Below are 27231 nucleotides of genomic sequence, written 5' to 3'. Positions count from 1 at the left end.
CCCTGCAGCACCCTGGATCTGGAAGGACCTCACTAAGCTGTGCAGAGAGCCAAGCTCCTGTTGAAGCAGGCAGGTGGCCCGCTCAAGGCCTCAGCTTGCCAGGTCGGGTAGAGACCTGCCGTGAAACGGGCCTGGGAAGCTGAGGGGCCAGGTTGCCGGCCTCTGGGTTTGCAGAGGTGCTCAGTCCCAGGCGGCTGGACTCCTCCCGCTCAGAAGACAGGAGGAATGTTCTCTCTGGCTCCCGCACAGTCAGTCCAGAGCTGCAGCGAACAACACAGGCCGTCAGAGGGACAAAACCAAGACTGCAAGGGTGTGACATATGGTCCCAGAGAGAGCAAAGAGAGCGTGCAAAGTTGTATTTGCACAGAGCAGGGCAGAGGCACTTGTTAGAGGAGGTCACTGGAAAAAGCCTGTGCCGGCGGGATTCAAGGTTTTCATTTTCTCCCTTTCTTTCCTTCATTTTACTTTTACAGTTTTCCGCAATGAAGAGCTATTTGGAGATGTTCAGGTATCCACACATTCAGAGAAAGCACGCAGGGTTATTTTAAGTCTTTAAGATTTTTTAAATTTAAAATTATTCAAATGACATCTATAACAGACTCCACACAGAAAGGGAGAGAATGCGAGTGTGACTTTCACTCTAGCTAAACTTCTTAAAACAGGTCAGATTTAAATAACTCAACAACCTATACACAGTTTAAAAAAAAAAAAAAGATAACTTAGGTCATAAGAGAAAGGGTAAAAAAAAAAAATACACGCCTTTAACTTTTTCCTTGAGAACATTTATTTCCATAGGACCACGAGCACCCAGAAATCAGGACATTTGCCTTTTCTTCATGTTGTACCTAGAACACTATCGTGTGCAACTAAATGCTTTTGATGACAATGAAAAGAAAAAACTCTACCAGCCTTAAACAATGTGACCGGCGAATATTCCTAATGTGCATGGAGAATATCTTATTTTCCCAGGACCTCTTAACCTCTCTCGAGACATCTCTCAAGCTGCAGGGCGGTGGGCGGCCAGAGCCACCCACTTTCGATGGGCGCTTTGGGCCAACACGCACGGCGCTGAGCAAGGAGCTTGGGGAGGGACATACCTCTCTCCACGGAATGATGGAGCACAGGGTCGCTCCTTGATCTCGTCCTCAGGGCTGGGAAGACTGTCCGGCTTCTCGTGGGAGGCAGCTGGTTTGCATCGGGAGTTGAGATGGATGTGCTTTCTTCTCCAGGTGTGTTAGGAATGTCCTCACCTGCTTTTTTTTTTTTTTTTTTTTAAAGAAAAGAAACATAAATTTTTTCATCAGTTGCTGCCTTCACAAGGTTGGGCAGGAAGGCCCTGTGTGCCCAAACGTTCAGGAACAAGGGGACACAGTTAACCACATTTGCTTGGGCTGTTGGCCAGGTGAGTTTTTATTTCCCAGAACTGCGGGAAATGCTGCCTCTCCAAACCACCCCTCCACACCTAAAACAAGACAACAAAAAATTGTTAAGTCCACGAGTAAAGTCAAGAAGCCCTGACAAAATGTCAGGTGTTTTATGGTTTTTGGGTTTTTTCTTGGTTTTTTTGTTTGTTTGTTTGTTTGTTTTCCTGCAAAGGGCTTAGAATCTTCTCCAGGGAACCCTCCTGGTGTGGTGCCAAAAAGCTCCTCGCCACTTTCCAGTTTCTGGCAATGCAAGATGAGCCTGGGCAGGGTGGGAGGAACACCTGCCCGGGTCAGGGGACTTCCCCAGGGCTGCAGACCACGAAGGCAGGCTGGGAAGGTGTCCACACAGTCCAGGATGCAGGCTGGGATGTGAAAGGCATGGCAGCCAAGGCAAAGAGCCTGTGGCCACCATGTGGATGGGGAGAACCACTCAAGAAATGGATGACTTCTGCTTAGGACAAGCACATCAGAGCCTTGGTGTGCCTGAGTGTGGTCTGGGCAACTTTCTTAAGAAATGGGAGAATCACAACCATCCTTAGGGAAGAGAGCACTGCTGCCTTGGTCTAAGACGGAAGGTGAACAGAAGAGAAACTCATTCCAAACAGTGCTGCTGAAAAATCACCCCCACCAAAACCAGCTAGAAAGAGCTGATCCATTATTTTTCACCTCTGCCATTTCGTGCAGGTGCACAGTTCTCTGCGCCATTTAAAAACCTCTCCAAAGACAGAGAGTTGCAATCACGCTCCCTTAAATGACAAGGATAGCTGTAAACGGACTCTTGTCTTTTGAGGCAAGACAGAAAATCAGCATTCACTAGGCGTGAAGGCAGCATGACCCAGACCCGAGGTTATAAATGACAGCACAATCTCACAGCAAATCATCCTGCCATAGACAAAACTCATTTTTCCTTTTAGAAGAGCCCTTCTTATTTTAACAGGAGAAAGAAATCTTAGGTGGGAAAACACGGGAATGCCAAATTAAACTCTCTATAATCCATTTCACAGGTCCCTGAGACAAGTCTGGGGACTCATTGAAGATTCTGAGCCTATCTTTATTTCTGTTCACACAGTATCTCCTACTCGCCAATTGTTGACAGTATTTTTAAAACTGGAAAGAAGGGTGCAATTTTTTTTTAAGATCTTAAAAATTTACTTATTTGAGAGAGTGTGAGTGGGGGAGGGGCAGAGGGAGAGAGATGAGCAGACTCCCCACTCGGCAAGGAGCCCGATTTGGGGCTGGATCCCAGGACGCTGAGATCATGACCTGAGCTGAAGGCAGACATTTAACCCACTGAGCCATCCAGGCACCCAAAGAAGGATGTAATTTGAACCATTGGCTGCAAGATATCTGACCTCCAACAAAATATATAGGTCATTATTATTTTTTTTTCAGTGAGTGTGACTGTATTTAAATTATTCCATAATAAGACTGATGAAAACACATGAAGGGGAAAAAACCGTCAAGGCCTTAGGGTTTTACTATTAGCAAATTACCTCAGGGCAGGTGCTGTTTTAGGCAAGTTCGAGACTCTAAATTTTTGCTTTCTCTTGTCTCATAGGAATTTCTTCTCATTTCCTGTGATACTTATTATATATTCTGGAGAATATTTGATGACTTGTTACAGGAGTTTTTAAAAAAATTTTTTCGCCATCTTATTTATTATTGCATTTTTAAAAATTATTAACATATAATGTATTAATTGTTTCAGGGGTACAGATCTGTGATTCACCAGTCTTACACAATACACAGCTCACCATAGCACATACCCTTCCCATCCCTCAGACACCCCATACCTCCCACCTCCCTCCACTCCAGCAACCCTCAGTGCGTTTCCCGAGATTAAGACTCTCCTATGGTTTGTCTCCCTCTGTGGTTTCATCCTGATTCATTTTCTCCCCTCTTCCCCTGTGATCCTCTGTCCTATTTCTCAAATTCCACATAAAATATATTGGTCATTGGGGTGCCTGGGTGGCTCAGTGGGTTAAAGCCTCTGCCTTCGGCTCAGGTCGTGATCTCAGGGCCCTGGGATCGATCCCCGCATCGGGCTCTCTGCTCAGCGGGGAGCCTGCTTCCCCCCCCCCACCCCGCTGCCAACATGCCTCTCTGCCTACTTGTGATCTCTGTCTGTCAAATAAATAAATGAAATTAAAATATATATATATATAGGTCATTGTTTAATGATGTGTTACTCTACGGAATCCTGTGTTTGGGCAGGAATCGTGTATTTATTACCTTGAGTCGGTGGCATGCGGATCGGTTCCAAAGGGCTCGAGGCACCTGCCGATCCTCCTGGCACGTGGAATGAAGACCCCTACATCACAGGAGAAAAGAGGGCTACCTCGGGGCATTCGGCTCAACTCCCACCTGGACTCTGCCGGACTTAAAAGCACATTCAGGACCCGTGTCCCAGGGTTCTCCGCGCGCCAGGCTGCGCTTCCCGCCAGTGGTCAGCACACTGGTGAGAAACTGTGGACCGTACCTGCGCCTGGTCCGTCTGGCTCACCACAGCTTCGTACGGAGGCGGGGGGTCCAGGGGACAGAACACTTCCACACCTTTGATCCGTGCCCCGTAGATGTGGGGGAGGGGAATGACATCAGGGCCGAGCGTCCTAGGGAAAGCGTTCTGACATCAGGAAGCAGGTCTACAGACCGCGGGTCTGACAGTGCTTGCTTCTGCGTGATGACGGTCTTTGCCTTGGGACAGCGGTCGGCGGACCGAGCAGAAGACCCCTGGCCCCTCACCCCTGCATGACAGTCTCCTGACCCAAAATCGGGTGGAATAATCTCAGCTGAGGGAGGGCCCAGAGTCTCTTAGGCCAGTGACGACGTATGAAATGCAATGCCATCGTTGCTTTTAAAGCCACTAGCCAGAAAGCAAGCAACAACCCACAGGCAAAGCAGATGGGTGGTGGCTGGGGGAAGGGAAACAGGGGGGACCGCTGAGTGGGTATAGGTCTCTCTGGAGGGGATGAACACGCTGCAGAGGCAGATGGGGGGGTTACATAATACCGTGACTGTACCAAATGCCACTTAATGGTAGACTTCCAAATGGTTCGACTCATGTTATGTGAACTTCACCTCGATGAAAGAGAAAACAAAACTAGGGACTCAGGGCAACACAATTATTTCCTACATTAGTACATGACAAGATTTCTTGCCTGGGTTTACCTAAGGCCTGGGTTTACCTGGGTCTGATTCATGGTAGAAACTCCCAATTTGTTAAATAAATATTTGAAGGGCTGCATTGCTTTTTTTCCAGGAAAGCGAACAACATCACAGCCCAGAGACAAAGCAGGACGAAGGAGAGTGATCCTTCCTAAATACAGTCAGTCGAGCAAACACTGGTTGCGCACCGGCTTCAAGCCAGGCACGGGGGCTTTTGTCCTGTGAGTGAGAGGCCCTCCATAGCAAATAACTAAATAAATCTCAAGATATTCTGCCTGTGTTCCTAGAAAACCACACACACACACACACACACACACACATAGCCTAGATAATAAAGAGCCTCAATTATGAAACGGTGGTTTAAAATACACAGAAACTTGTTTCTTTTGACCACACTTCCAGTTATAAAGTCAGTCAGTCCCAGGGGATGTAAGAGACAGCCCAGTGACCACGGTTAATAATACCGTATTCCCTACTTGAAAGTTGCCAAGAGAGTAAACCCTCAAAGTTTTGATCACAAAAAAAAAAACAATCCTGCAACGATGTGCGGGGACAGATGTTACCTAGACTGACGGGGGCCATCGTTCCACAATATGCACTAATATGGAATCATTATGCTGTACCCCTGAAGCTAGTAGAATGTTCTAGGTCAGTTTTATATCCCATTTTAAAAAGGTAAAAGGAAAACCAGAAAACCTGTGCTCAGGCCATGGAGCATTGGAAAATGAAAAGAAGAGGTAATAGCAGAAGTTTCGTGCCCGTTCTCGAACGATGAAAATGATCATTAGCTGAAGGAGACGGGTGAAATGGCCTGGGCCAGCTGTACATTCAGAAAGGCGCTCTGTGGAGTCATGGTTGTTTTGTTTTATCCCAGTGCCCATTTATAAAAATGCAACTGGTGGAGGAAAACAAGTTGAAAAAGATGTGATGTTCTTTCTTCCTTGCAATAAAACTCAGTGAGCCCTAGGGACTCCTTCCGTCCTCTCCTGAGGGCCAGGCTTCTGTCCTGAATTAGCAGGACCCCATGAGCCATCTTTCCAGTGCTCTCACATCCCCTCGCTTCCCCCCTTGAGCCAGTTCCCCACCTTTCCCGCTGCTGTGTCCTCCTCAGGAACACGCCAGCTGTGCCTGTTGCTCTGTTAGCTCTGGTGATCTTTGATGTTCCCCACCCAATGGCTATGTTCTCAGAGAAGAGAGGGTTTGCTTGGGGCCAGGAGGTCAGAGGAACAGACTTCCGTTTTAGATCTTAAATGACCATGGAATCCCTTTAAGAAGCGGGGGAAGGGGACACATTTTCTTTAAATCGACCCCAATGAACTGCTTCTTATGGTGGTTACTGTGATGACCAAGAAAGCCTCTTTGTGACAGAAAATGCTTCAAGAAAAGGAAGTTTCCTTTCCTATGAAGCAGTTCTTATTTACATCTGTTCGGTACGTAGGGATCTGTAGGGTGAAATCGGTGCACTGTGAAATCCCTGATCCCTTATGGTCCCCAACCCTAACTAGGGAGTAGAATCACCCGGGGAAACCACTTGGGGAGGTTTGCAGACTATGGGAGGCCCAGGCCTCGCTTCCAGAAATTCTGCTCTAATTGCCAGTGGTGGGGTACAGACAGGTAAGAAGAGATTTTTATCTCCTAAAAATCAGCTAAGTGGCCATGTGATGAATAAGGAAGCTGGGCTTCAGAGATGGTAAGAGAACCCCCCGCCCCCCGTTGCCGGGCCCAGGGTCACCCTGGCAAGAGACCCCAGAGCCTGGGCTCCTTCAAGCTCACCCGAAACTCTCCAGGAAGCCTTCAGTGGTTCATGCTCATGAGCACTGAGTACGGACAGGAAACCCACACAGAGCACACCAAATGAGTTCTGCTAAGGTGACAACCAGGCTTTGAGAACTCCTGAGAGGGGGATACAGCAACTAAAGAGTGGTCCTCCCTTGCGTCCGGGGCTGGCGGTGAGGGCTGCCGGGCAGAGGCGCACTGGGCACACAGTCACCCTCCAGCAGAGCCTGGCTCCCCCTGACTTTGGGTTTTGAACCTCACGAGGAAAGGGAATGAGTTTATTAGGTTCACCACCGAGGAACAGATGCCTGTGTTCAGTTTGCCATCATACTCCGCGTTCTGTAACACGTTACGTCCCCACGTTCCGACCAGGTCCCCAGTCACGGAGCAGGTGGGAGGCTCTCCTTTTCGATCCCAGCTCCAACTGATTTCTGAGGATGGGGGCGGGGTGAGAGGGTCCCTGGGGTCATGGAGGAGGAGAGCTCCACCCGACTGTCCTTATAAATCAAGTCCCGAGGCAGAAACCCATCTTGGGGTGGAAACCTTCACTGCAATCAGGTTTCTGTTTCTGGCAGTAATTTGAGAAGTCCTTTCTCAAGCAGGGGCCAAGGCATGAAGGGGTTGTATTTATAGAAGGTAAATAAATAAACCTCTCTGAGAGGTCGTGATACCTTGCAGGAAACAGGGGGCTTGCATTACGGGAAGACTCGTCTCGTAACCGGTTGTGGAAATGTTAAAGAAAACATTTGTGACGATTCTTGCCTGCCTGCTTATAAGAAGGAAAACCACCACCTGGTGTCAGTTGGTGTCTATAAAGTGGATATGGAAAAATCTAGCAAAGTGAGTCAAAAACAAAAATACCTTTGCTACAATATGTATCGAAAGGTGAATAAATGTAGCCATTTTAACAGTGGACAGTCCTCTGGTATTGGGAGAATTTCAGAAAATGGGGCTGTTTGCCCACTGGAGATACGATCTAGGCCTCCACGCACAGTATATAGTATAGCATATAAAGTATATATTTTAGGCCTAGCAGCGTCTTCTTTCCCGCAGGGATGTATCGCTTTAACACCCTCCCCCATGTTCCTTCTGGACAGTTCTGAATGGTAAAGCCCTTGGTGAGAAGCTTGTCTGGATCTGGCCAGGGGCGGTCTCAGGACTCAGAGGGGTGAACCCAGGGATGCACCCACACCCCCAAGAGTGGAAATACCCACACTGGTGAGTGTTACTATGGAGGAACTGAGAAGGGAAATGGAAGAGAGAAGGGCAGGCGGGGGAGGGTCTGTCCGAAGGACATGCAGCCGGGTGCAACTCCTACACCCTCATGAGTCACTTTCCCTTTCTGCCACTGCAGGAAATTAAATCTCTCTGTTGCCTCCTCTTAGGTCAACCAAGGGCTCACCTCCAATCTCAGAGAGCCAATTAATTCTCCGTCTCTAAGACGGCATTTCTCTTCCCAACCACAAAATAACAGGCATTTTTTTTTGAACTGCCTTCCAGCATGTCCCTCTGCACACAGCCTGAGACTGGTCTAAGGTATGAGCAAGCGTGTCCGTCAGCACACCAGTACGTCTCTCTGGCCCCTGTAATTTCTGCCTCATTTCCTAATACACTATGAAAGTCATCCTAGCCCCCCCAGCTTCGAAATTCCAATATACTGCTCCCTGCACAACTGGGAAGCTGAATTTCCCTGTGCATCCATGGGCACCCCTCCAGCTTTGTGGCCTTCTCAGGCCTTGATTAGGTGGGCAAGGAGGGGAGGGCTTGGAGGTGGGGTGTAGGCAGGACTCTGAGCAACAAGTTGGGGGGTCACTCCTGGAAAAGAATGTTAACAGTGTCTGGGCGGTAGCTCACGCTGGTGACTTGAATTCTTTCTTACAGAATTCAAAGATTTTCTTTTGGAAGCTTAAGGTTTGCTGCTCCTTGAAATTCAGCTTAAGATCATTTCACCCACGAAGCCAACCCTGACTGGCTGACTCTTTCTCCAAAGCCCTCTGCAGCCCATTTGCCATCCTGGGTTAGGTGGTCCTCCTCGGGGCACTCAAAATCTCTTTTTTGAGAATTATTAGGATCCTTGCAACACTCATCTGTCACGACCTAGACTGTGAGTCCCCTGAGAGGGGAAGGAGGTGGGTCTAAGTCATCTGGAAGGTCACCAACCCAGGAGGGTGACTAATAAGTGGCAGAGGACTGATTAACTGTTTGTTGAATGAATAAACAAAGTCATTCTTTAGAGAGGTACAATTCTAGAAGTCCGTAACAGCCAGACTAGCGCATGCAGCATTTCCCTCTGCGGATAGTCATTTCTGAAATTTAAGAAGCAAACGATAGATCTTGAGCTAGAATTTGAGAAAGCAAATAAGCGTGGTGTCTATTTTTTCTAGACCAGGGAGAAGTCATGAATAATTAATCTCCGCTTAATGGCTGGGAAGAATGTCATGATTTGGGGACCCGCCGATGGTGTTATAATGAACATCGATTTGGCCTCCGCAGGTTTCCAGGGCAACCTCAGCACTCAATCAAGTCACATGACAGCGGCTGTCTCACTGGGTGTCAGTTTTCCTGGGAAGCTAATTGAAATGGAAAAAGTATATCCTTAGGTCAAAGTGGGACTTTTCTTTGGTTTCCTGCTGTTTATCAGACAAAAGAGCAGGGTGGGGGAAGGGGATAGAGAATCCTGAATGGGGGCACCTGGCTCGCTCAGCCGTACAGCACACAAGAGGCTTGATCTCAGGGTCTTGACTTCAAGCCCCACATTGGGCAAGAAGCCTACTTAAAAAAAAAAAAAAAGGGAGAGGGAGAAAGAGAAAGAAAATCCTGAAAAATAACACCATCTGTCTACATTCTGGAGAGCAGTGAGCTCATGTTAGGAATCCTGGAAACTTTTCCGTCTTCCAAACAGAGGGCACCTCAGGCTCAGCTAGGGCAGGGGCACAGAGGAAGCCTACCTGCGGTTCATCCGGGGTGTGCACGAGTAAAACGTGGCGAAATAGGAAGGGGGGGGCACTGGCGGCACGAAGTCCTCGGGGTCTGGGATCCGTCCGTGTTCTTCCACGTCCTCGGCAGAAATCTGAGTTTCGTCCTGATGAAACAAGCACCCTGGTTAGTCAACAGGCTTCACGACAGCGGCTCCGTGGGACACGGTCATGGCGCCGCCGCGTGCGGACTTACGATGCAGGCTCTTCTGGCTGCAAACATCTGGAGGTAGCGAAGGGCGGCTGCCACCAAGCAGACGGTGGTGGTCAGGGCGTTCAAGGCACACAGGGCGAAAAGGACTTTCTAGAACAAGGAAACAGTAGCACCCCTGAGTACACGGAAGCTGCCGACTGGAAGGCAGTAGAAAAACTCTTTTTTTTTTTTTTTTTAAAAGATTTTATTTATTTATTTATTTATTTGACAGATCACAAGTAGGCAGAGAGACCGGCGGAGAGAAAGGGGGGAAGCAGGCTCCCTGCTGAGCAAAGTGCCCGATGCAGGGCTCGATCCAAAGACCCTGGGATCATAGCCTGAGCCAAAAGCAGAGACTATAATCCACTGAGCCACCCAGGCGCCCTAAAAAACTTCTTTAAATAATAATAATGATGTCTCAGTAAGGCTATTCTGGTGGGAAAACACATGCCAAGCACTTTGAAGTCTGGCTCATGGTAAGTGCCAAAGAAATACCAGTTATTGATACGGCTCTCGTGCAGTCATGTATTTTAATTTTAAAAATTTATCTTAGAGGCTTCCTGTCCCAGAAAGCCCTGGTATTACAAATTTTCTTTTTGCCAGCACCACACTGCTGTCTAGAGATATTCCTTCCAGGAGAGCAATGAGTGCCTCCTCTGAAGTTGGTGTCCCTGGCCTCCCACTCCCATCGCCTCCCACCGCAACGGCCTGCTGTTTGATCGAAGCCACGGATTCCATTTCAGGAGCAACTGGCAGAGCTCCCCTGGGCACCCAACTATGACAGTCGGGGGTGGGGGGTAGGCCAGCCAGAGTGTAAAAAGGGCGTCTCTTCTCCAAACCCACATCTCAAAATAGCCGTAAGGGCACTTCCAAAAGTTTCTGTTGCCACGGTCCTGGCTCCCCAGGGAGGCTTTCCCCAAGAGGGGTCCTGGCTCACAGAAAGTTTGGGGGTGACTCAGCTATCAGAAATCCAGAAGCCGAAGATAGAAGGCCACTCTTACATTCTACACAATTTAGAGAGCTGGCAGCCGTGAGATTCCTCCTTTGAACAAGAAAACAAACCCCAAACAAAGATCTGGAAAAAGCCCTCAGTGAGGGATTATCCAAAAGCTAATACCTCGGGGTTCACCAGCTGAGCTTGTCACTCACTGGGCTAACGAGCCAAGAGCCGAGCTGTAAGTCCGGACTCAACTTTGATCCAATTCCCTACTAAAGGGTAATTTTTTCCTTCTCTGCAACTCGTACCATTTATTTTTAACCTCTCGATTATTATAGTTGTGCTCATGAAACAAAAGGCAAGGTGCATGGATTTCCCTTGCATTTTCTAACCTATATCTCTCCTAGGTCTCTGTGTCTTGGCTCACCAGCATCCAACGCCCCTGGGCATCCACAGAGCCAACAAAGGAGCATCAGAACAAGGACATATGGGCATGCAGTTCAAAGGTTTTGCCCAAAACAGGGGCGCCTGGCTGGCTCAGTCAGTAGAGCATGCAACTCTTAATCTCAGGGTCATGAGTTCAAGCCCCGCGTGGGTGCAAAGCCTTCTTTAAAAATTCAAGGTAAGGTTTTGCCAAAAGCTGCATCAGCTGTGTGTACCTATACCATGCCTGCATATGTACGGATACACATGTACATCAATGTACCTACACACGTATGTACATGTTTAGGCTCCTTTACTGTCTTTTGCTATCTTGTAATTCTTGAACACAAAGCAAACCAGCCGTCATCATTTAAGGCTCGCACAATCATCTGTGCTTCTTCCTGAAGTCACTCCTGTCTCTGGGTCGCTGACGAGGGTTGGCTCCTACCTGCTTTCAGCAGCACCATCGTGTGAAGAGGTAACAGAGTAGGGATAGTTCAAGTAGCTCTGCCTTCTCTGAGGGCTCCAGGGTGTACTACTGACGGGGGTGGGGTCCGTTCACGTTACCTTAAGCAGAAGGTGAACAGCACTACAAGGCTGAACCGGAAAGAGTTTCAAGGCATTTTCTTTGTCTGTGCATTTGGCTGGTTGAAATTCTTCACAGCAGAAGCAAATCTGGCCTTCACCTAAGTCCACCTTAAGGAGGGAAAGGCAGAACCATCATTTAATTACTGAGAATAAATATACAGGCTACCCATGGGAGCACTAACCCTGCAGAATGAGATACGGCGGTGTCTGGATCCATCAGGACAGGCTTTGGTATGCCATCGTAAGGACAAGGTTATTTTCTGAACACGCTAATGGCCACTGCACGTTAGCAGGGGCTCTGCTCATCTTTGTCCCTTAGGATCCCAGGCTGATGAAGCACACACTGTTTTAGGATTAATGATCGTTATGCCAGAGAGGTAGAGAGCACATGATAAAATGCACCTTGGCGCTTAAAGTAGGGCTGCTGGTTAAAATATGAGACACCCAGTTAGAAAACTATTAGCTGTTCATCCGAAACCCAGATTTGTGTTTGTGCTTGCTTAATCTTGTAACTCTAGCTTAAGTCTTCCTCTTGCAAATGACGCTTATCCCTTTAGCTCCCATTTTATTGCCAAAGTGAATCCTACGGCCCTATCTACCTAACTCCAAGAGGGTGAGAAGTTCGAGCTCCCACGTGCCTATGGGAAACCCAGGGTGTATTCGGCAAACAGTAGCCCTAAACCGTGTAGGCTTAAGGAGATCTCTCAGCTGGACATCTTCAATGTGGTCCCAGATCTAAAGTGATAAGTCATGAGTATCTCATATTTTGTAATGAAATGTTTTGCGAACTTTTAGCCACATTTCGAAGGTTCCCTTGAATCAAGTTGTGAAAATACGCAACACCTGGTTTTGGCTAATGAACACCCATAATTTGGGAGCAGATGTTCATTTCTACTTGCTTTGCCTCTCGTCGGAGTTGGCTATTCTAGTGTGGCTAAAAGGGAAAGCCATGCCCTTTTCATATTTGTTAAGGAGGCAGCTTTGACGTCACTAGCTGCAAAATTCTTCAGGAATCTTTAAGAATAACTGAACATCTACAGTGTTTGAGTTACTTAAAAGAAAGAGTCTTTTTTCTTATTGAAGGAAGATTCTTAGCTTCTTTGCTGGGGGGAGGGGTTAGGGAGAGGGTGGTGGGGTTATGGACACTGGGGAGGGTATGTGCTGTGATGAGTGCTGTGAAGTGTGTAAACCTGGCGATTCACAGACCTGTACCCCTGGGGCTAATAATACATTATATGTTAATAAAAAAATAAAGAATTAAAAAAAAAAGATTCTTATCTTCTAACCAAACTTACCCTCTAGTTACCCTCTAGTCAAAAATTTACGGTGTTTTTCCAAATTAAGAGAAAATATAGTTCTTTGTTGATTAGGAAGTGAAGGGAAAAAATTCCACTAAATATTACACATTTGTTGGGGTATGGGTTTCTCTTTCTTTGGATGTAAAACTTAAACACACACACACACACACACACAAATTTACATACACAAATCTTGAGCATACCATTTGCAGAATTTTAAGCAATGCATACCCCTGTGCTAAGCCTTACCAACCTTACCAACATACAGAACATAGTATCACCAGAGAAAATTCCACCATGTCCTTCCCCATTAATCCCTGCCCCCACCCTCTTACAGGCAAACACTGCTTTGATTTTTTCCACAAGGATTAGTTTTGCCTCTTCCAAAACTCCACGGATTCTATAAGATTTTTTATTCTCTGTCCCCAAACCACGTTGAAAGGGGATACATTATTATATCAAACACCGATGCCCAGATCTTGATATAAATACTGCCTCTGACACCAGAACTACTGGAGTTACCTCCATGGACTCCTTCTCTACCCTTTCCTTTCCACTTGGTTTCTGTCCTTTCCTGGTTTGCCCACAGACACTGTTATCTCCTTAATGTCCCCACACCTAAATCCACACACTGACCCCCAGACACACACAAAAGCAAAAGACTGTGTTTAGATTTTTCTTCCACTGTCTCACATTTTTGAAGGCASCCCCTGCTGCTAAAATCTACATTCGATTTTTACTTTCTAAGGGAAAACTACTGTGGCCACTCACACAGGATTTCTCTAGCCAGGGTCTGGGCGACGGTGAGGTGTGCGGGGGTGGGGTGTGCAGTGGGTGGGGGGTGGATTTTATTTCCTCTTGGGCTTTCTCTTAGCCCCTCTTGTATGAATTAATAATAGTCCTTACTAATAGTCCTTACTAATGGGCTAAATTTAGCAGGTACGGGTTACTCCTAATGGGCTTCTTCCTTTGAGCCCAGCTGAGAGCTCCCTGATTTAACACCAGCAGTACTGTCTGGTAGTTACAAATAAGCCGTCATTCAGTTGCTACATTCTGCTCATGTACCCAAGGCCCCCTTCTTCCCAAAAGCCAATCACACTCACTTTTCTCAACACCATACCCTGCGGGTTTCCAGTTCTTGTACTTAGGTCAGCTTCAGAATCTCACCTACGGATTCAGCCTCCCGCAGGTAATACCTGGTATTATCTTACAAAGCACTCCCCTCCCACTCGAGTCCAGTGAAGAGAGAAGACAGACCAGCGTGGGCTGCACACACGCACTGGTATTACTTAAACATAACCAGATTTGTATGTATCCGGAAACCTCAGCTATCCGGAACCTCGGGGTGAGCTGGTCCAGATGCAACAATTTTCCGGATGGGTGAAGGTTAATCTCTTCACACACGGCTTTTGGAAAATTTAATCATTATCCAGATAAAAATGAGTATTAGTGGCTGGGCCCAGCTGACACGGCAGCCCTGAGTCTCTGCACAAAAAGGTACGAGGCGACGTTGCGTTTTGGATTTCTTGTTCTTTCTGTTCCTGACCCTTCCCCTCCCTTCTTCATCTCGGCTCTGCCCCAATATTTCTGCAAAGTTGTTCCAGCTTCTCTTTGATCTCTTTAAGCATCCACGAACATCCCTGTGCAAGCCTCTACACGAAAACCATCCATGTTGGGGCACCTGGGTGGCTCAGTGAGTTAAGCCTCAGGTCATGATCCCAAGGTCCTGGGATCGAGCCCCACATCAGGCTCTCTGCTCACGGGGGAGCCTGCTTCCTCCTCTCTCTCTGCCTGCCTCTCTGCCTACTTGTGATCTCTCTCTCTGTGTCAAATAAATAAATAAAATCTTTAAAAAAGAAAACCATCCACGCTTCGACCTTGATGCTGTTCCCTGACACCATCAGACCCTCCATCTCTCTCCTCATCACCAGGATTATGGTTCTCAACACGGGCTGCTCTTGAGCATCTTCTAGGAAGCCTTTTACAAAGGAGGACACCTTCTCTCGCAGCCAGGGGACTGAGCTGACTTGACGAGGAGTTCTCACACGGCCACCATCAGACTGACAAACAGTAGAGAGAAACGCTTGTAGCTGGCGGAGAGTCACCGGTAGAAACGTAAGTTTAACCCTTTAATAAAGGAACTGGCTGTATACCTTAAATTAAAAATCCTTATTCCCCAAGCATGCTGGGAAATTGTTTAGCAGTTTCTTATAAAGTTATACAGACTTAAGTTTACCACAGGACCGAGCAAATCCACACCCCATTATTTACTCAAGAGAAACGAGAATGGGCCCACAGGAAAAACCACAACTCCGCAAAAATGTTTACAAGAGCTCTGTTCATAATAGCCCCAAACTGGAAACAATGGGAATGTCCATCAGCAGGAGAGTGGATTCAGCAAACTGTGATATTTTTATACAATGAAATCCTAATGTGCAAAAAAAAAAAAAAAAAGCAACAGACACAACACAAAATCGTGGCCGGATCTCCGAACTGTTATGCTGAGCAAAATAAGACAGAGACAAAAAGGTACATACCCGAGGATTCCATTTGGGTGAAACGCAAGAACTGGCCAGATGAAGGTTCTAGCTCTTGTCCGGGGAATATACATGAATGTATACATTGGTCAAGATGAATGTATACATTGGTCAAAACTCACTGAACTATACACTTGAGATCTGTGCATTTCAGTGTAAATTTTAACTCCATTTTAAAGAATGGATGGAGCCGCCAAAGGATTGAATGTGTAATTTTTAAAGAAATGAGACAAACCGAAGAAAAACTATACCTTCCCCACCAGGAACGCTCTCTGACCTGGGAAGGGGTTGTGCAGGAGGGTAAGGGTGGCTAGATTGTTTTTATCAGCCAAAACCCAAACCACCCCAGACAACAAGGCAATAGAGAGCCAACCTGTTCAAAGCAAAGAGTGTTAGATCTGTAAGTGAGAAACACAGTATGGGGGGGTGGGTACAAAATGTCCCATTTTTGGAAAAGAAATAGCAATTAGGTCCACCCCCTACCTGTTTAGGTGAGATCATCTGAACACATGGAGGGAGACCCCCAGTTATTAGCAAGAATTTGGGGTAACTAGCATGGTGGGGAGGGAATGAGGAAGAGTGTCCCCTTCCCCAGAAAGATTTCATTGGTCAAACAGCCTCCCTAATGGAAAACAACAATTATGATACGGTCCCACTGATGGAAATTGTGTTTTTATGTATATAAAGACGTGCCCCAAAAATCTGCCAAACAGTTAATCGCGCTTACCCAGAAGAGTGAAATTTCAAGTGATTTTTAAGTTCTTTCCTATATGTTTATGACTTGTCTGAATTTTTACAGTTTTATAATCAGATACAATCACAGAGTGGGTTTTTATGGTGAGGATAAATGTTTAATTAAAAATACACTTAAAGGGCGCCAGGGTGGCTCAGTGGGTTGAGCCTCTGCCTTCAGCTCAGGTCATGATCTCAGGGTCCTGGGATCGAGTCCCGCATCGTGTTCTCTGCTCAGCAGGGAGCCTGCTTCCCCCCTCTCTCTCTGCCTGCCTCTCTGGCTACTTCTGATCTCTCTATCAAATAAATAAATAAAAATCCGTAAAAAAAATAAAATAAAATAAATAAAAATACACTTAAAATATAAAAAGATAAGGATGCCTAGACCCCTCCCCCTCTCTAGGCCAATGGACAATCTTTGGGAATGGGGCCCCACCCAGTTAGAGGATTCTTTACAAAGTCCCCTCAAGTGAGTCTAATGGGTATCCAGGATAGAGAACCACAGAATTTCTCAGGAAAGTCCATTAAATTTATCTTTGACCCCTCGCAATCTGGCTTCTGCTTTTCCAAGAGCTACCAAAGCTCCCTTTCCACTACTGCCCTCTGAGTCCTCTCCTCTCTCAGGCTCTACCCACTCTCATTATCTATTCATCACTCAAGGTCCACGTCACATACCTATATTCCTTATCTTTGCCCGGATACAAGCCCTTCTTTCTCTGCATGCCCCAGGCGCTGTCTCCCTCTGAAGGCCAGACTTGGTGGATCTACCTGCCACTGGACACGTATCCATTCCCTCTGCAAACACCACTCAAGCGTTCGCCGTGCTTGTCCCATTCCGCTTGCACATCATAAACTTCTAGGTCAGGAACGAGGTCTGACTTTCCTTTCTACTCTCAGCAGCCTCTCTAATCAGTGTCTTGACATAAGAGGTGCTACAGTTTTGCCAAACTATCTTTCCAGATAGGGCAACTTTTCACTTTCAGCCTGGGTCTGGCCTCTTTGCCCCTTCTAATTGGCTGTGTGATGAGTAATTGGAAAACCAAGCTTGGCTCAACGTTTTGTTTTGTTTCATTCCTGGGAACTCCGTCTGTGAAGGAGTGGGAGGCAGCTGAGGGGACCACTGAGAGCTCCCAAATTAGTAGAGAAGCTGACATTGCCCTTGGGGAGATCCCAGCTTGGAAGAAGGGAGGAGACAGGTGTATGGAGAGCTCTAGTCCAAAAAACGAAAAGGATATATGCCTGAGAGGTGGACATGTAGGACACTCTGGAAGATTATCTTTCCTAGGGGTTCAGGGACTGTCTCCTGAAGGAGTTAATCTTTGAATGGAGCTGTAAAGGACTGATATTTGGAGGAACAAGGACTGAGAAATAGGGAATTTGTAGGGAGAGATGGTGTTGTTAAAAGTAAGAAAATAGGGCCATGCCAGGTGGTCTTTGGAGCAAGGACAGGCAGTGCGAGCTGCCTCCAGGAGCTGGTGAGAAGAGGGTGAATTGCACAGGGCCTATAAAACCAGAAAAGGCTGTGAGCCTGGGATCCCGTGACGGAAGTTCATTAAACAACGGTGTGACAACATCGGAAAACTTGTGAAGGAGTGTGCAGAGAGAGCACCAGGTTTGTGGTGAATCCCTGAGTCTGCCCATCGGGGAAGGCCGGGGCTTTATCAGTGTTTTGAGAAATGCGGCCCCTCCTCCAGCGGAATCCTCGTGGTTTCTAAGGGGCCACACTGCCTTGTCACCAAGTCCCAAGTAGCTGAGACTGACTATAGCTTCTCAAGACTCCAGTCCCTTCGCTTTGGGCCACAGGGAAATATGTGTCACTGAGAAGTCGTTTTCAATAGTCCAAAGTTGGCCAGCAATTGGGTATACACCCAAAAGAACTGAAATCAAGGTCTCAAAGAGATATTCGTATGCCCATTTTTATGGCACTTGACTATTTTTGTGGTTAAAAGAATCATAGGTATGTGCGTGCAGTGGAATATTATGGTTACCAGAGGCAGGGCTGGGGTGGGAAGGGCAGGGGGAGGCCCCGGAGAGCGAGGGAGCTGTTTAATAGGTTCAGAGTTTCAGTTTTGCAACAGAAAAAATGTTCCCGAGATCGGCTGCACAACAACGGGAATGTGCTTCAACCACTGAACTGAACTCTGAAAAATTAAGACGGTACATTTTATGCAACCACATGCATTTTGCCACAATCAAAAATTAAAAGAAAATATCAGAGATTTTGCAGGTCCACAATCTCTTCTCCATAATACGTAATTCAATAAGCCTTGAAAACCAGACATTGTGCTGACAGCCTGTTGCCCCAGAGTCCGGGGGGAGGGGGTACGGGGGGTGCTACAGCGTTAAGTCGTGTCTGCATCAGGTTCATCTTCTCAAAAATCAGGAAAACTCTGAAACACAGCCGGCCTCCAGAAGTTTCCAAGACAGGACTGCTCTCCTGTGTTCAGATCACCTCCACTTTCCCCCTTTGGAGGAGACCGAGCCATTCCCTAACTAACGACACAGGCATCTTACTGTGGCTCTGGGGCTCTGCTAGCTGGCCCCTGCTTTGGAAACAAAATGCCTGAATTAGGCCAGGGCAAGTGGGAAAATGAAACAAAGAGCAGGCTTCCCTCATGGCTGCTGCGAGACACACGCTGCCCACCACCCACCCCCTCACCCTAGGAAAGCCAGGGTCTGAGCTGGTGCACAGCGATGGTTTAGGACGACTTACCAGATCACACCTGGGCACGCTGGACACAAACTGGGCGCCCTGGCAGCCGAGGATAAATCCAGCCAGATTTAAGAGGACACACACCACGGAGAGCAGCACAAAGAGATTCACCTGAAGTGGCAGGAAAAGAGGCCGTTAGAAAAGACAGTAGCTAAATTCAGAGTTTTATCTGAGTAAAAATAAATAAATAAAATTCATATTCTCTTCCTAGAGGACACACATTTTTCTTTTTTAAGTCAGAACCATATTATTCATGTACCAACATTTTGCTCATGTTGTAAAACTTTAAAACTGTGTTGAGGAGGACTACTGACTCTCAAGTCTTGTCAATAATTTCAAGTCCCTCATTTTTTTGCCTCTCTCTGCATCTAAGGAAGTTCTGACTCCCTAGATCTGATCTATTCATTGCATTAAAGCCATGGCCAATTCCTCCTTGAGCCCTTGTTATTTTTTTCTGAGTTTTGCAGGATGAATTGGTAAGTAGATAAATGGAGAATTCTAGCATGTTCTACTAGAACCCAGGAAAGTCGGAGCACTCAGAGCCCTTACTGGCCAGAAGTAAAAACAAAAGTAAGTCTTTTCTCAGTTCCAAACAGTGTAGGTACTAAAAAAATAAGTCTACAGTGATCTTCTATGTACTTTTCTCCAAAGCTAAATGTTCCATATGTTATGCTAAATAATTCAGAATTGACAGCAATCAACCAAGAGGCCAGATTTTACTTAGTGCCAATTACAGACTGCTATAGCTTTTCAACTTGAGGACTATATTTATGATCGAAATCAAATCTCATCACAAATAGAAAGGATTGGAGCTAATGATGATCAGCGTTGGCACCCAGCATCAGTCCGGGTAGCAAATGCCAGAGTTGGCTGGGAAGTGAGTTCTCACGTGAACTCTAGTTCGGAAAGCCTGTTGTGTGTTGTGGTATTCCAAGAAGCTTGAAAGCATCTCCCCTAAACCATGTTATGAGTCAATATTTAATATCACATGATGTTTTTTTCCTAAGAGGAATTCTTTCTGCCTCTCCAGGAGTAGTCTGACCTCTGCTCCTCTCCTTGTTTTGTTGATCTCTAAAAGGGCTATGCGTGCTGTCATCAAATCTTGGGGGAACTGCAGGCCGCAGCTGCTGTGTTACTATTTCTCATGATTTGTCAGTGCCTGTGGGGCTTAACTGGGTCAGGAGCAAGTATAGCCACCCCCCTCCCCCGGGGCACAATGTCAGTCATTGTCATGCCAAAGCTTTGGAAAATGAGGAGGCCCAGTTGGCCAAGGACAGAACATGATCTTCTCACCTGGGCTTCTCCTATGCACCTGCAGCAGCTACTCAAAGACACCTAATACATCTGGAATCTTCACACCCAGTAACAGTTATTGTTACTATGGGGAAGTCTAACTTTCCTTTGAAAATTATCTTTTCATGCAACATCAGATGCCTTGAAAAGAAGGCGTGGTTATAATCCTTAAGCCCACCAGCACATCACAAATCTTCATAACTATGGGGCACCTGGTGGCTCAGTCAATTGAGCGCAACTCTTGGTTTCAGCTCAGGTCATGATCTCAGGGTCTTGAGATCAAGCCCCATATGCGGCTCTGTGCCCAGCTCAGAGTCTGCTTGTCCCTCTCCTTCTGCCCTTCCCCCATGTGCTCGCTCACTCTCTCTCTCTCAAATAATCTTTTATAAATAAATAAATTAAAGTCTTCATAACTAGTGATTAGCAGCATCAGATATAGAAAGAGTGAGGGTTCATTACTTCCAGCACAGGTCCCCAAATCTCTTTATTAAAATCTTCAATCCACGGGGCGCCCGGGTGGCTCAGTGGGTTAAGCCTCTGCCTTCAGCTCAGGTCATGATCCCAGGGTCCTGGGATCGAGCCCCGAATCGGGGTCTCTGCTCAGCAGGGAGCCTACTTCCCCTTCCTCCTCTGCCTGCCTCTCTGCCAACTTGTGATCTCTCTCTGTCAAATAAATAAAATCTTTAAAAAAAAAAAAGTTTAAAAAATAAATAAATAAAATAAAATCTTCAATCCAGCTCATCAAATGACATTGTTAAGAAAACCAGTAGGCAAGCCACAGACTGGGTGAAAACATTTCATGCATGTATTAAACAAAGAACCTTTATCCAGGATAACTCCTCAATTCAATAATAATAAAAAACAGACAACACAAAATCGGGCAAAAGACTTGGACAGATATTTCACAAAGGAAGACATAGGAATGGTCGATAAGCCCACAAAAAGCTACTCAAAATCATTAGTCATCACGAATGCAAATTAAAACCACAGTGAGATACCACTTCACATCAACTAGAATGGTTAAACTTAGAAAGAATGACAACAGCAAGTGTTGGCGAGGACGAGGAGCACACGGACTCTCCCGCGTTGCTTGAGTATAAAATGGTGCTGCCCCTTCTTAAAAACTAAATGTAAATTTCCTTGCCAAAGAATTCCAAATACTGTTGACCCTTGTACAATGCAGGGCTCAGGGGTGCTAACCCTGAACCCCGGCATGCAGTACAAAATCAGAATATGACTTCCGAATGTCCATAAACTTAACTATTAATAGCCTACTATTGACCAGAAGCCTTGCCAATAACAGAGTCAGTTAACACATATATTGCTTGTTATATGTGTTATATACTACATTCTTACAAGAAAGGAAGCTCGAGAAAAGAATATGTTATTAAGACAATCATAAGGGAGAGAAAATATTTACAATTCTGTACTATATTAGAAACAAAATCTGGGGGTGCCTGAGTGGCTCAGTTGGTTGAGCGTCTGCCTTTGGCCTGGGTCATGATCCCAGGGTCCTAGGATGGAGCCCTGCATCGGGCTCCCTGATGAGTGGGGAGTCTACTTTTCCTTCTCCCTCTGTGTGCTCTTTCTCTCTCAAATAAATCTAAAAAAGAAAAAGAAAAAAGAAAGAATCTGCATGTAAGTGGACCCATGCAGTTCAAACCTCTGTTGTTCCAAGGTCAACTGTGGTTTATGGAAATAGTCCATCCTCGACTCCCTACTCCCTAACTATGGGTTGTACCAGGTGAGTTCCTTCCAAAGAATATACATGGAAGGGAGAGAGGGAGCAATCTTCTAGTGGAGAAACCTGAGAAGCCAGGGGACCAAGGTTAATATCACTGATAAGTCACGTGGACGGCATGCACCCTTGACATGATGTGATGAAAATGGCATTTTACCTCCGTGTTCTTGCTCTGCCAAACTGATGATAACCTCAGTCTAATCATAAGAGAAACATCAGATAATTCCAATTGAGGTCCATGCTACAAAATACCTGACAAGTACTCTGAGAAATGGTCAAGTTCATCAAAAACAAGAGAAATCTGAGAAACTGTCACAGCCAAACTGAGCCTAAGGAGACATGACAAGCAAACATAATGTGGCCTCCTAGGCTGGGATAAGGGACAGAAAAAGAACATTAGATACAAATAAGAAAATCTGAAGAGTACGGATTTTAGTTGATAATAATGTATCAATATTGGTTTGTTAGTTGAGACAAATGTACTATACTATAAAGTAAGGTGTCAATGATGTGGAAACTGAGTATGGCATATACATGACCTCTATTATCTTTAAAATATTTCTGTAACTCTAAAACTGTTTTAGAGTAAAACGTGTAATTTTAAAACTGCAAAAAAAAAAAAATCTGAATATACACCTTCCTTTTGACCTGCTCTTCCTCTCCTAGGAACAGACCCAAAGAAATGACTGCAGTTACCCACAAAAAGACTTACAGAAGAATGTTTACAGCAGCTTTGTGCATATTAGACCAAAAGTGAAAATAACTCAAAATATCCAAGAGCAGGAGAAAAAGTAAACATATTGTGGTATTTCCAAATAATGGAATACTTCCAGCAATAAAGGGAACACACTACTGATGTACAACAACACATAGAAGCTCAAACACGTTGAGTGAAGTAAGCCAGATATTATATGATTCCACCTACATGATGTTCAAGAAAAGACAAAATAATCGTGGTGATAGAAATCAGAAGACTGGTCCCTATTTGGTGGGGGGCAGGGATTGACTAGGAAGAAAGAGGAGAATTGTCTGAAATGATAGAAATGTTCCATACATTGTTTGGGATGTTGTCTACATTGGTGTATCCAACTCTCAAAACTTAGCTAATTTTAGAACACTTTTGATTAGGGATTTATATAAATTATATTTAGTATATTTTTTAAAAAGATTTTATTTATTTCACAGAGAGAGATCACAAGTAGGCAGAGAGGCAGGCAGAGAGAGAGAGGGAAGCAGGCTCCCCACTGAGCAGAGAGCCCGATGCGGGGCTCGATCCCAGGACCCCAAGATCATGACCCGAGCCAAAGGCAGAGGCTTAACCCACTGAGCCACCCAGGTGCCCAATTATATTTAGTATATTAAAAAGAAAGTAAGATGGGCGCCTGGGTGGCTCAGTTGGTTGGGCGACTGCCTTCGGCTCAGGTCATGATCCCGGAGCCCCGGGATCGGGTCCTGCATTGGACTCCCATCTCCACGGGGAGTCTGCTTCTCCCTCTGACCTTCTCCCCCTCATGCTCTCTCTCACTCTCTCTCTCTCGAATAAATAAATAAAATATTTTTTAAAAAGAAAAGAAAAAAGAATGTAAGAAAGACAATTCTGAATCCATCTGCCAGGACAGGAGTGTGAGATCATACAATGAATGGGGCTACTTCGTGAACGTCGGAATAACAAATGAGCTGAGAGAATGTTCCAGAGGTTCACTGCCTGGTAGACCTAGCTCCTCTCCTGCACTGGATGGGTTGCCAACAAGAAGTCAGAGTCAGATCACCAGAACACCAGCCCCAGAATGAGGATACAGCCAAGGCACATAGGCTGTGTACAAAATCACTGTGCCCTTTTCCCCAAACTTATTCCTTCCTGTGGCTTTTTTATTACTATCATTAAAACTCTGGCCGAGCTTATTGGCTATTTGGTCATTCGAATTAGTCTAGTGCAGACAACGGCAGCATGTATCAGACATGGGAGCTAGTAGGATACCAAGCTTGTCTCCTTCAGAGGCTGGATCAGGTTCAAGGGTGTATAATAGAGGAGCTACAAGGGACCCATCTGGGATTTACAGGGACTTTCAGGATAGACATCTCTGGCTTTAACCCAGCTATAATCGTGTAATTTCCAAGACCCAAATTTCCATCCCCCTCATCACCAGAGGGTGTCCTCGCAAACAGAAGGCAGGAAGACATCAGCTACTAAGGAGGAACATCCTAGTCGCAAAGTCTGCTCAGCTCTGTTTGCAAAGGGCAAGGATTTCTTACATTTCTTATATTGTCATCATTCTTGCTTTTTATTTTAATTTTTTAAAGATTTTATTTATTTATTTGACAGAGAGAGACAAAGAGAGAGGGAACACAAGAGAGGGAACACAAGCAGGGAGAGTGGGAGAGGGAGAGGGAGAGGGAGAAGCAGGCTCCCTGCGGCAGAAAACCCAATGTGGGGCTTGGTCCCAGGACTCTGGGATCATGACCTGAGCCGAAGGCAGACACTTAACAACTGAGCCACCCAGGCGCCCCAATTCTTTCTTTTTAAAAAAATCATTGCAGGTGACTTGAATTTCTCTTTCTGGCAAGCACCTGAATTTGGAATAAAGACACCTGGTTCGTTTGCCATGATATTTTAAAAAAAAAATTTTTTAAGATTTTATTTATTTATTTGACAGCGATCACAAGTAGGCAGAGAGGCAGGCAGAGAGAAGCAGGCTCCCCGCTAAGCAGAGAGCCCGATGCAGGGCTCGATCCCAGGACCCTGGGATCATGACCTGAGCAGAAGGCAGAGGCTTTAACCCACTGAGCCACCCAGGCACCCCTGCCGTGATATTTTAAGCAACCTCTGTGAGACTCACTTTTCTCATCAAACAGGTCTATATTCCTAGCCACCTCAAAAGATTAATGAAAGAATCGCATAAAATGCTGTCCAAAAATGTCCTCTGCACACTGCAGAATGCTATGCAATCGGTCTCATTATTTATAATAATAGGCACTTCCCCTTTGGGGGAGCAGCTTGTTATCACAAAATGGATTTCACTAGGCCCAGTACCTGCATTTTCTCCTTAACACTTGGGACGTGCTGGAGTTAATGGCAGCTAGAGAGACACTCTGATTGTAAGAATAATCTGCAGGTATACTGTTTCCAAAACTTCTCTAAGAAGAATTCTTCCTACAGCCTGCAGATAAGTTCCTAAGGGAACTCACTCCATGTTGACCATGGACCCTTGTGCGGAAGAGATCTCCTGACCCTCTCGCCTGAGCCCTTCCCAAGGAGGCTGGCCTGTGAAGACTATATCCGTGGGTCCCCTTTGGTCTCTTGTCTTTAGTGAAGTTCAGCCACTGGGGGACCCTTGAAGAAGACTGGAGGGAGGGAGGAGGGTGAAGGCGGGCAGTTATTCCATAGGTTCCTTCCCTGTAGGCTGTGTCCCTTAATGGAAAGCCACAGGTTCTTTTAAGAGATCCTCTGTCTCTGATTCCAAATTCCAGATTCTGGTCAGGCCTTGGGACAGTCCCAGCTTCACTGTTTCCTACACCTTGCTCATTCCTTCATGAACAAGCCCTTTATGAACCTCTTCTCAAGGTATAATTTTCTTGTTATCTGTGCCCTGCCAGGACCTTGACTGATATTCTCTATAAATTTCTTCCTTACATTTGACCTATATTTTTTCTGATCTCTAAGCTTCATTCCCATTGTTCTCAACTCACAGTCATCACCACCTGCCCAGCAAAGAGAACACCATGGGTTACATACAGTTCCTGAATTCTACCAAGACCAACTCATCATTGGGATTTACCATCAAGAAACAGAAAAGCCCAGAGTTGATGCAGAAGGGTCCTTCTAGAACTTGGATTTTAGACACGAAAGACAGGGGGACCCAAAAAGTGGAAGGCTTGCCCTCCGTAAAATCCCCACCGGGGGCTTTTAAGGGTAAGGTGCAAAATCCAAGATCCAAAGAGCTGGTCCTCTCCCAGGACAGGCAACATAAGTGATACCTTTTATGCCTTTGGTTTTACTGTTATGAACTTGAGCCAGGAGTATTTTGTGATACGCACATACCAGTAGCTTGATGCAAAGGCATTATGCTTTGCATAACGGAATTCAGCTCCGCTCTGATCTCTTGCAAGTGCACCCCCAGGCCATCCCAGGTCTCAATAAAAGCATGTTTGGGGAACTTAAGGCCACCGAGAAGGAATATAACTTTCAATTTGCCTGTTCCCACCTGCTAAAAATTCCTCATAATCCCCATCACATAATGTCATTAAATAATTATGCCTCTCACAGCTTGGTATTGTTGAATGTCTCCTTTGGTACAAGAGTTCATTCCCTAACTAGGTTGACCTTTCCCTACTGTACAAGGACCTGTATTTTGCTGCTTCTTCCCCACTGTTCCAGACTCAAGATGCATCTGAAACGCTCCCAGGCACATTTAAATAAATAGATGGTTCCAGAGATCGTGTGGAAGTAGTGTGGTTTCAAAATGAGAGGTTTAGTATGGTGGAGTGAACATAAGCAGTTAGTGCTACCAATTCCTAAAAACCCATTACAGTGGCAGCAAAGGAAATGTTTTAAATGCAGAAATACATAAGGATGGAAAGAACAGGAAAATGACACCACAATTTTAGAAGCTGGAAAGCCAGTGGGCCAGTGTGAACTGGACTCAGGGGCGCTGAGAAAAGAAATTCCTACAAGAGCCACGAGGGAAGCCAAACCACAGGATTCACTCCTCAAACTCTCCAAATGTTCAGAAATGTGTGGTGGCCGTGACAGTGAGGCTAAAAACGGGGCTGGCTGAGAGTCTAAGAAGCCATTAGAAATTGGTACAACCACTGTGAAGAAGCACTAGCATTTGCTCTTCCTCACAAAATTCAACACACACCGGCCTGTGGCTCAGTAGTTCACTTTAGGTATATGCCCAAGATGAATTAACGCATATGTCCCCCAGAAGACCCACCCAGACACGTCAGAGCACTGGTTCATACTAGCCCCAAATTGGAAACAACCCCCATGACCAAGAACAGAATGGATGGACAAATTAGAGGAAGCTCATAAAGGAACGAAAACTCAGTGCTACGTTCTGAATGTCTGCGTCCCCCCAAAATATATTTGTTGAGATCCTAACTCTAAGGTGTTGGCGTTGGGAGGTGGTGCCTCTGTGGGATGATGAGGTCATGAGGGCGGAGCCTCTTGAGTGGGATTCGTGAATCTGTGTGTGTGTGCATGTGCACGCACTCACGCAGGTGTACGTTTCCATTTAAATATCAGAAGCTCACCAAATTCTTTCCTCATGAAAAGAAACTTCTAGAAACTTCCAATTTAAAAAATACTATCACTTCAGAATTCTTTCCCTTTGTGCTCTTCTTTCTTTCTTTTTCTTTCTTCCTTTCTTTCTCTCTTTCTTGTTTTTAGAGAGAGGGAGGGGAGAAGGAGCACATGGACAGGGAGAGACAGAGAGA

The 27231-nt window shown here is 45.8% G+C and overlaps 1 protein-coding gene across 1 annotated transcript in view; it reads right to left on the bottom strand.

The window, feature by feature from the left end:
* Positions 1 to 27231, bottom strand: part of FAM189A2 (family with sequence similarity 189 member A2) — a 61291-nt gene that overhangs the window by 4768 nt on the left and 29292 nt on the right. The window contains exons 3-9 of the mRNA XM_032866579.1: positions 18762 to 18872; positions 11461 to 11589; positions 9537 to 9644; positions 9314 to 9447; positions 3904 to 4033; positions 3657 to 3735; positions 1098 to 1250 (exon numbers count right to left, since the gene is read on the bottom strand). Coding sequence (XP_032722470.1) covers positions 1098 to 1250; positions 3657 to 3735; positions 3904 to 4033; positions 9314 to 9447; positions 9537 to 9644; positions 11461 to 11589; positions 18762 to 18872 — 844 coding nt within the window. The remainder of the gene's footprint in view (positions 1 to 1097; positions 1251 to 3656; positions 3736 to 3903; positions 4034 to 9313; positions 9448 to 9536; positions 9645 to 11460; positions 11590 to 18761; positions 18873 to 27231) is intronic.

Source organism: Lontra canadensis, unplaced genomic scaffold (assembly GCF_010015895.1).
Source record: "Lontra canadensis isolate GAN:19392208 unplaced genomic scaffold, GSC_riverotter_1.0 scaffold31, whole genome shotgun sequence".
NCBI classification, from domain to species: Eukaryota; Metazoa; Chordata; class Mammalia; order Carnivora; family Mustelidae; genus Lontra; species Lontra canadensis.
Note: the sequence above shows the minus strand (reverse complement) of the source record. Positions and strands in the feature narration are given on the sequence as shown.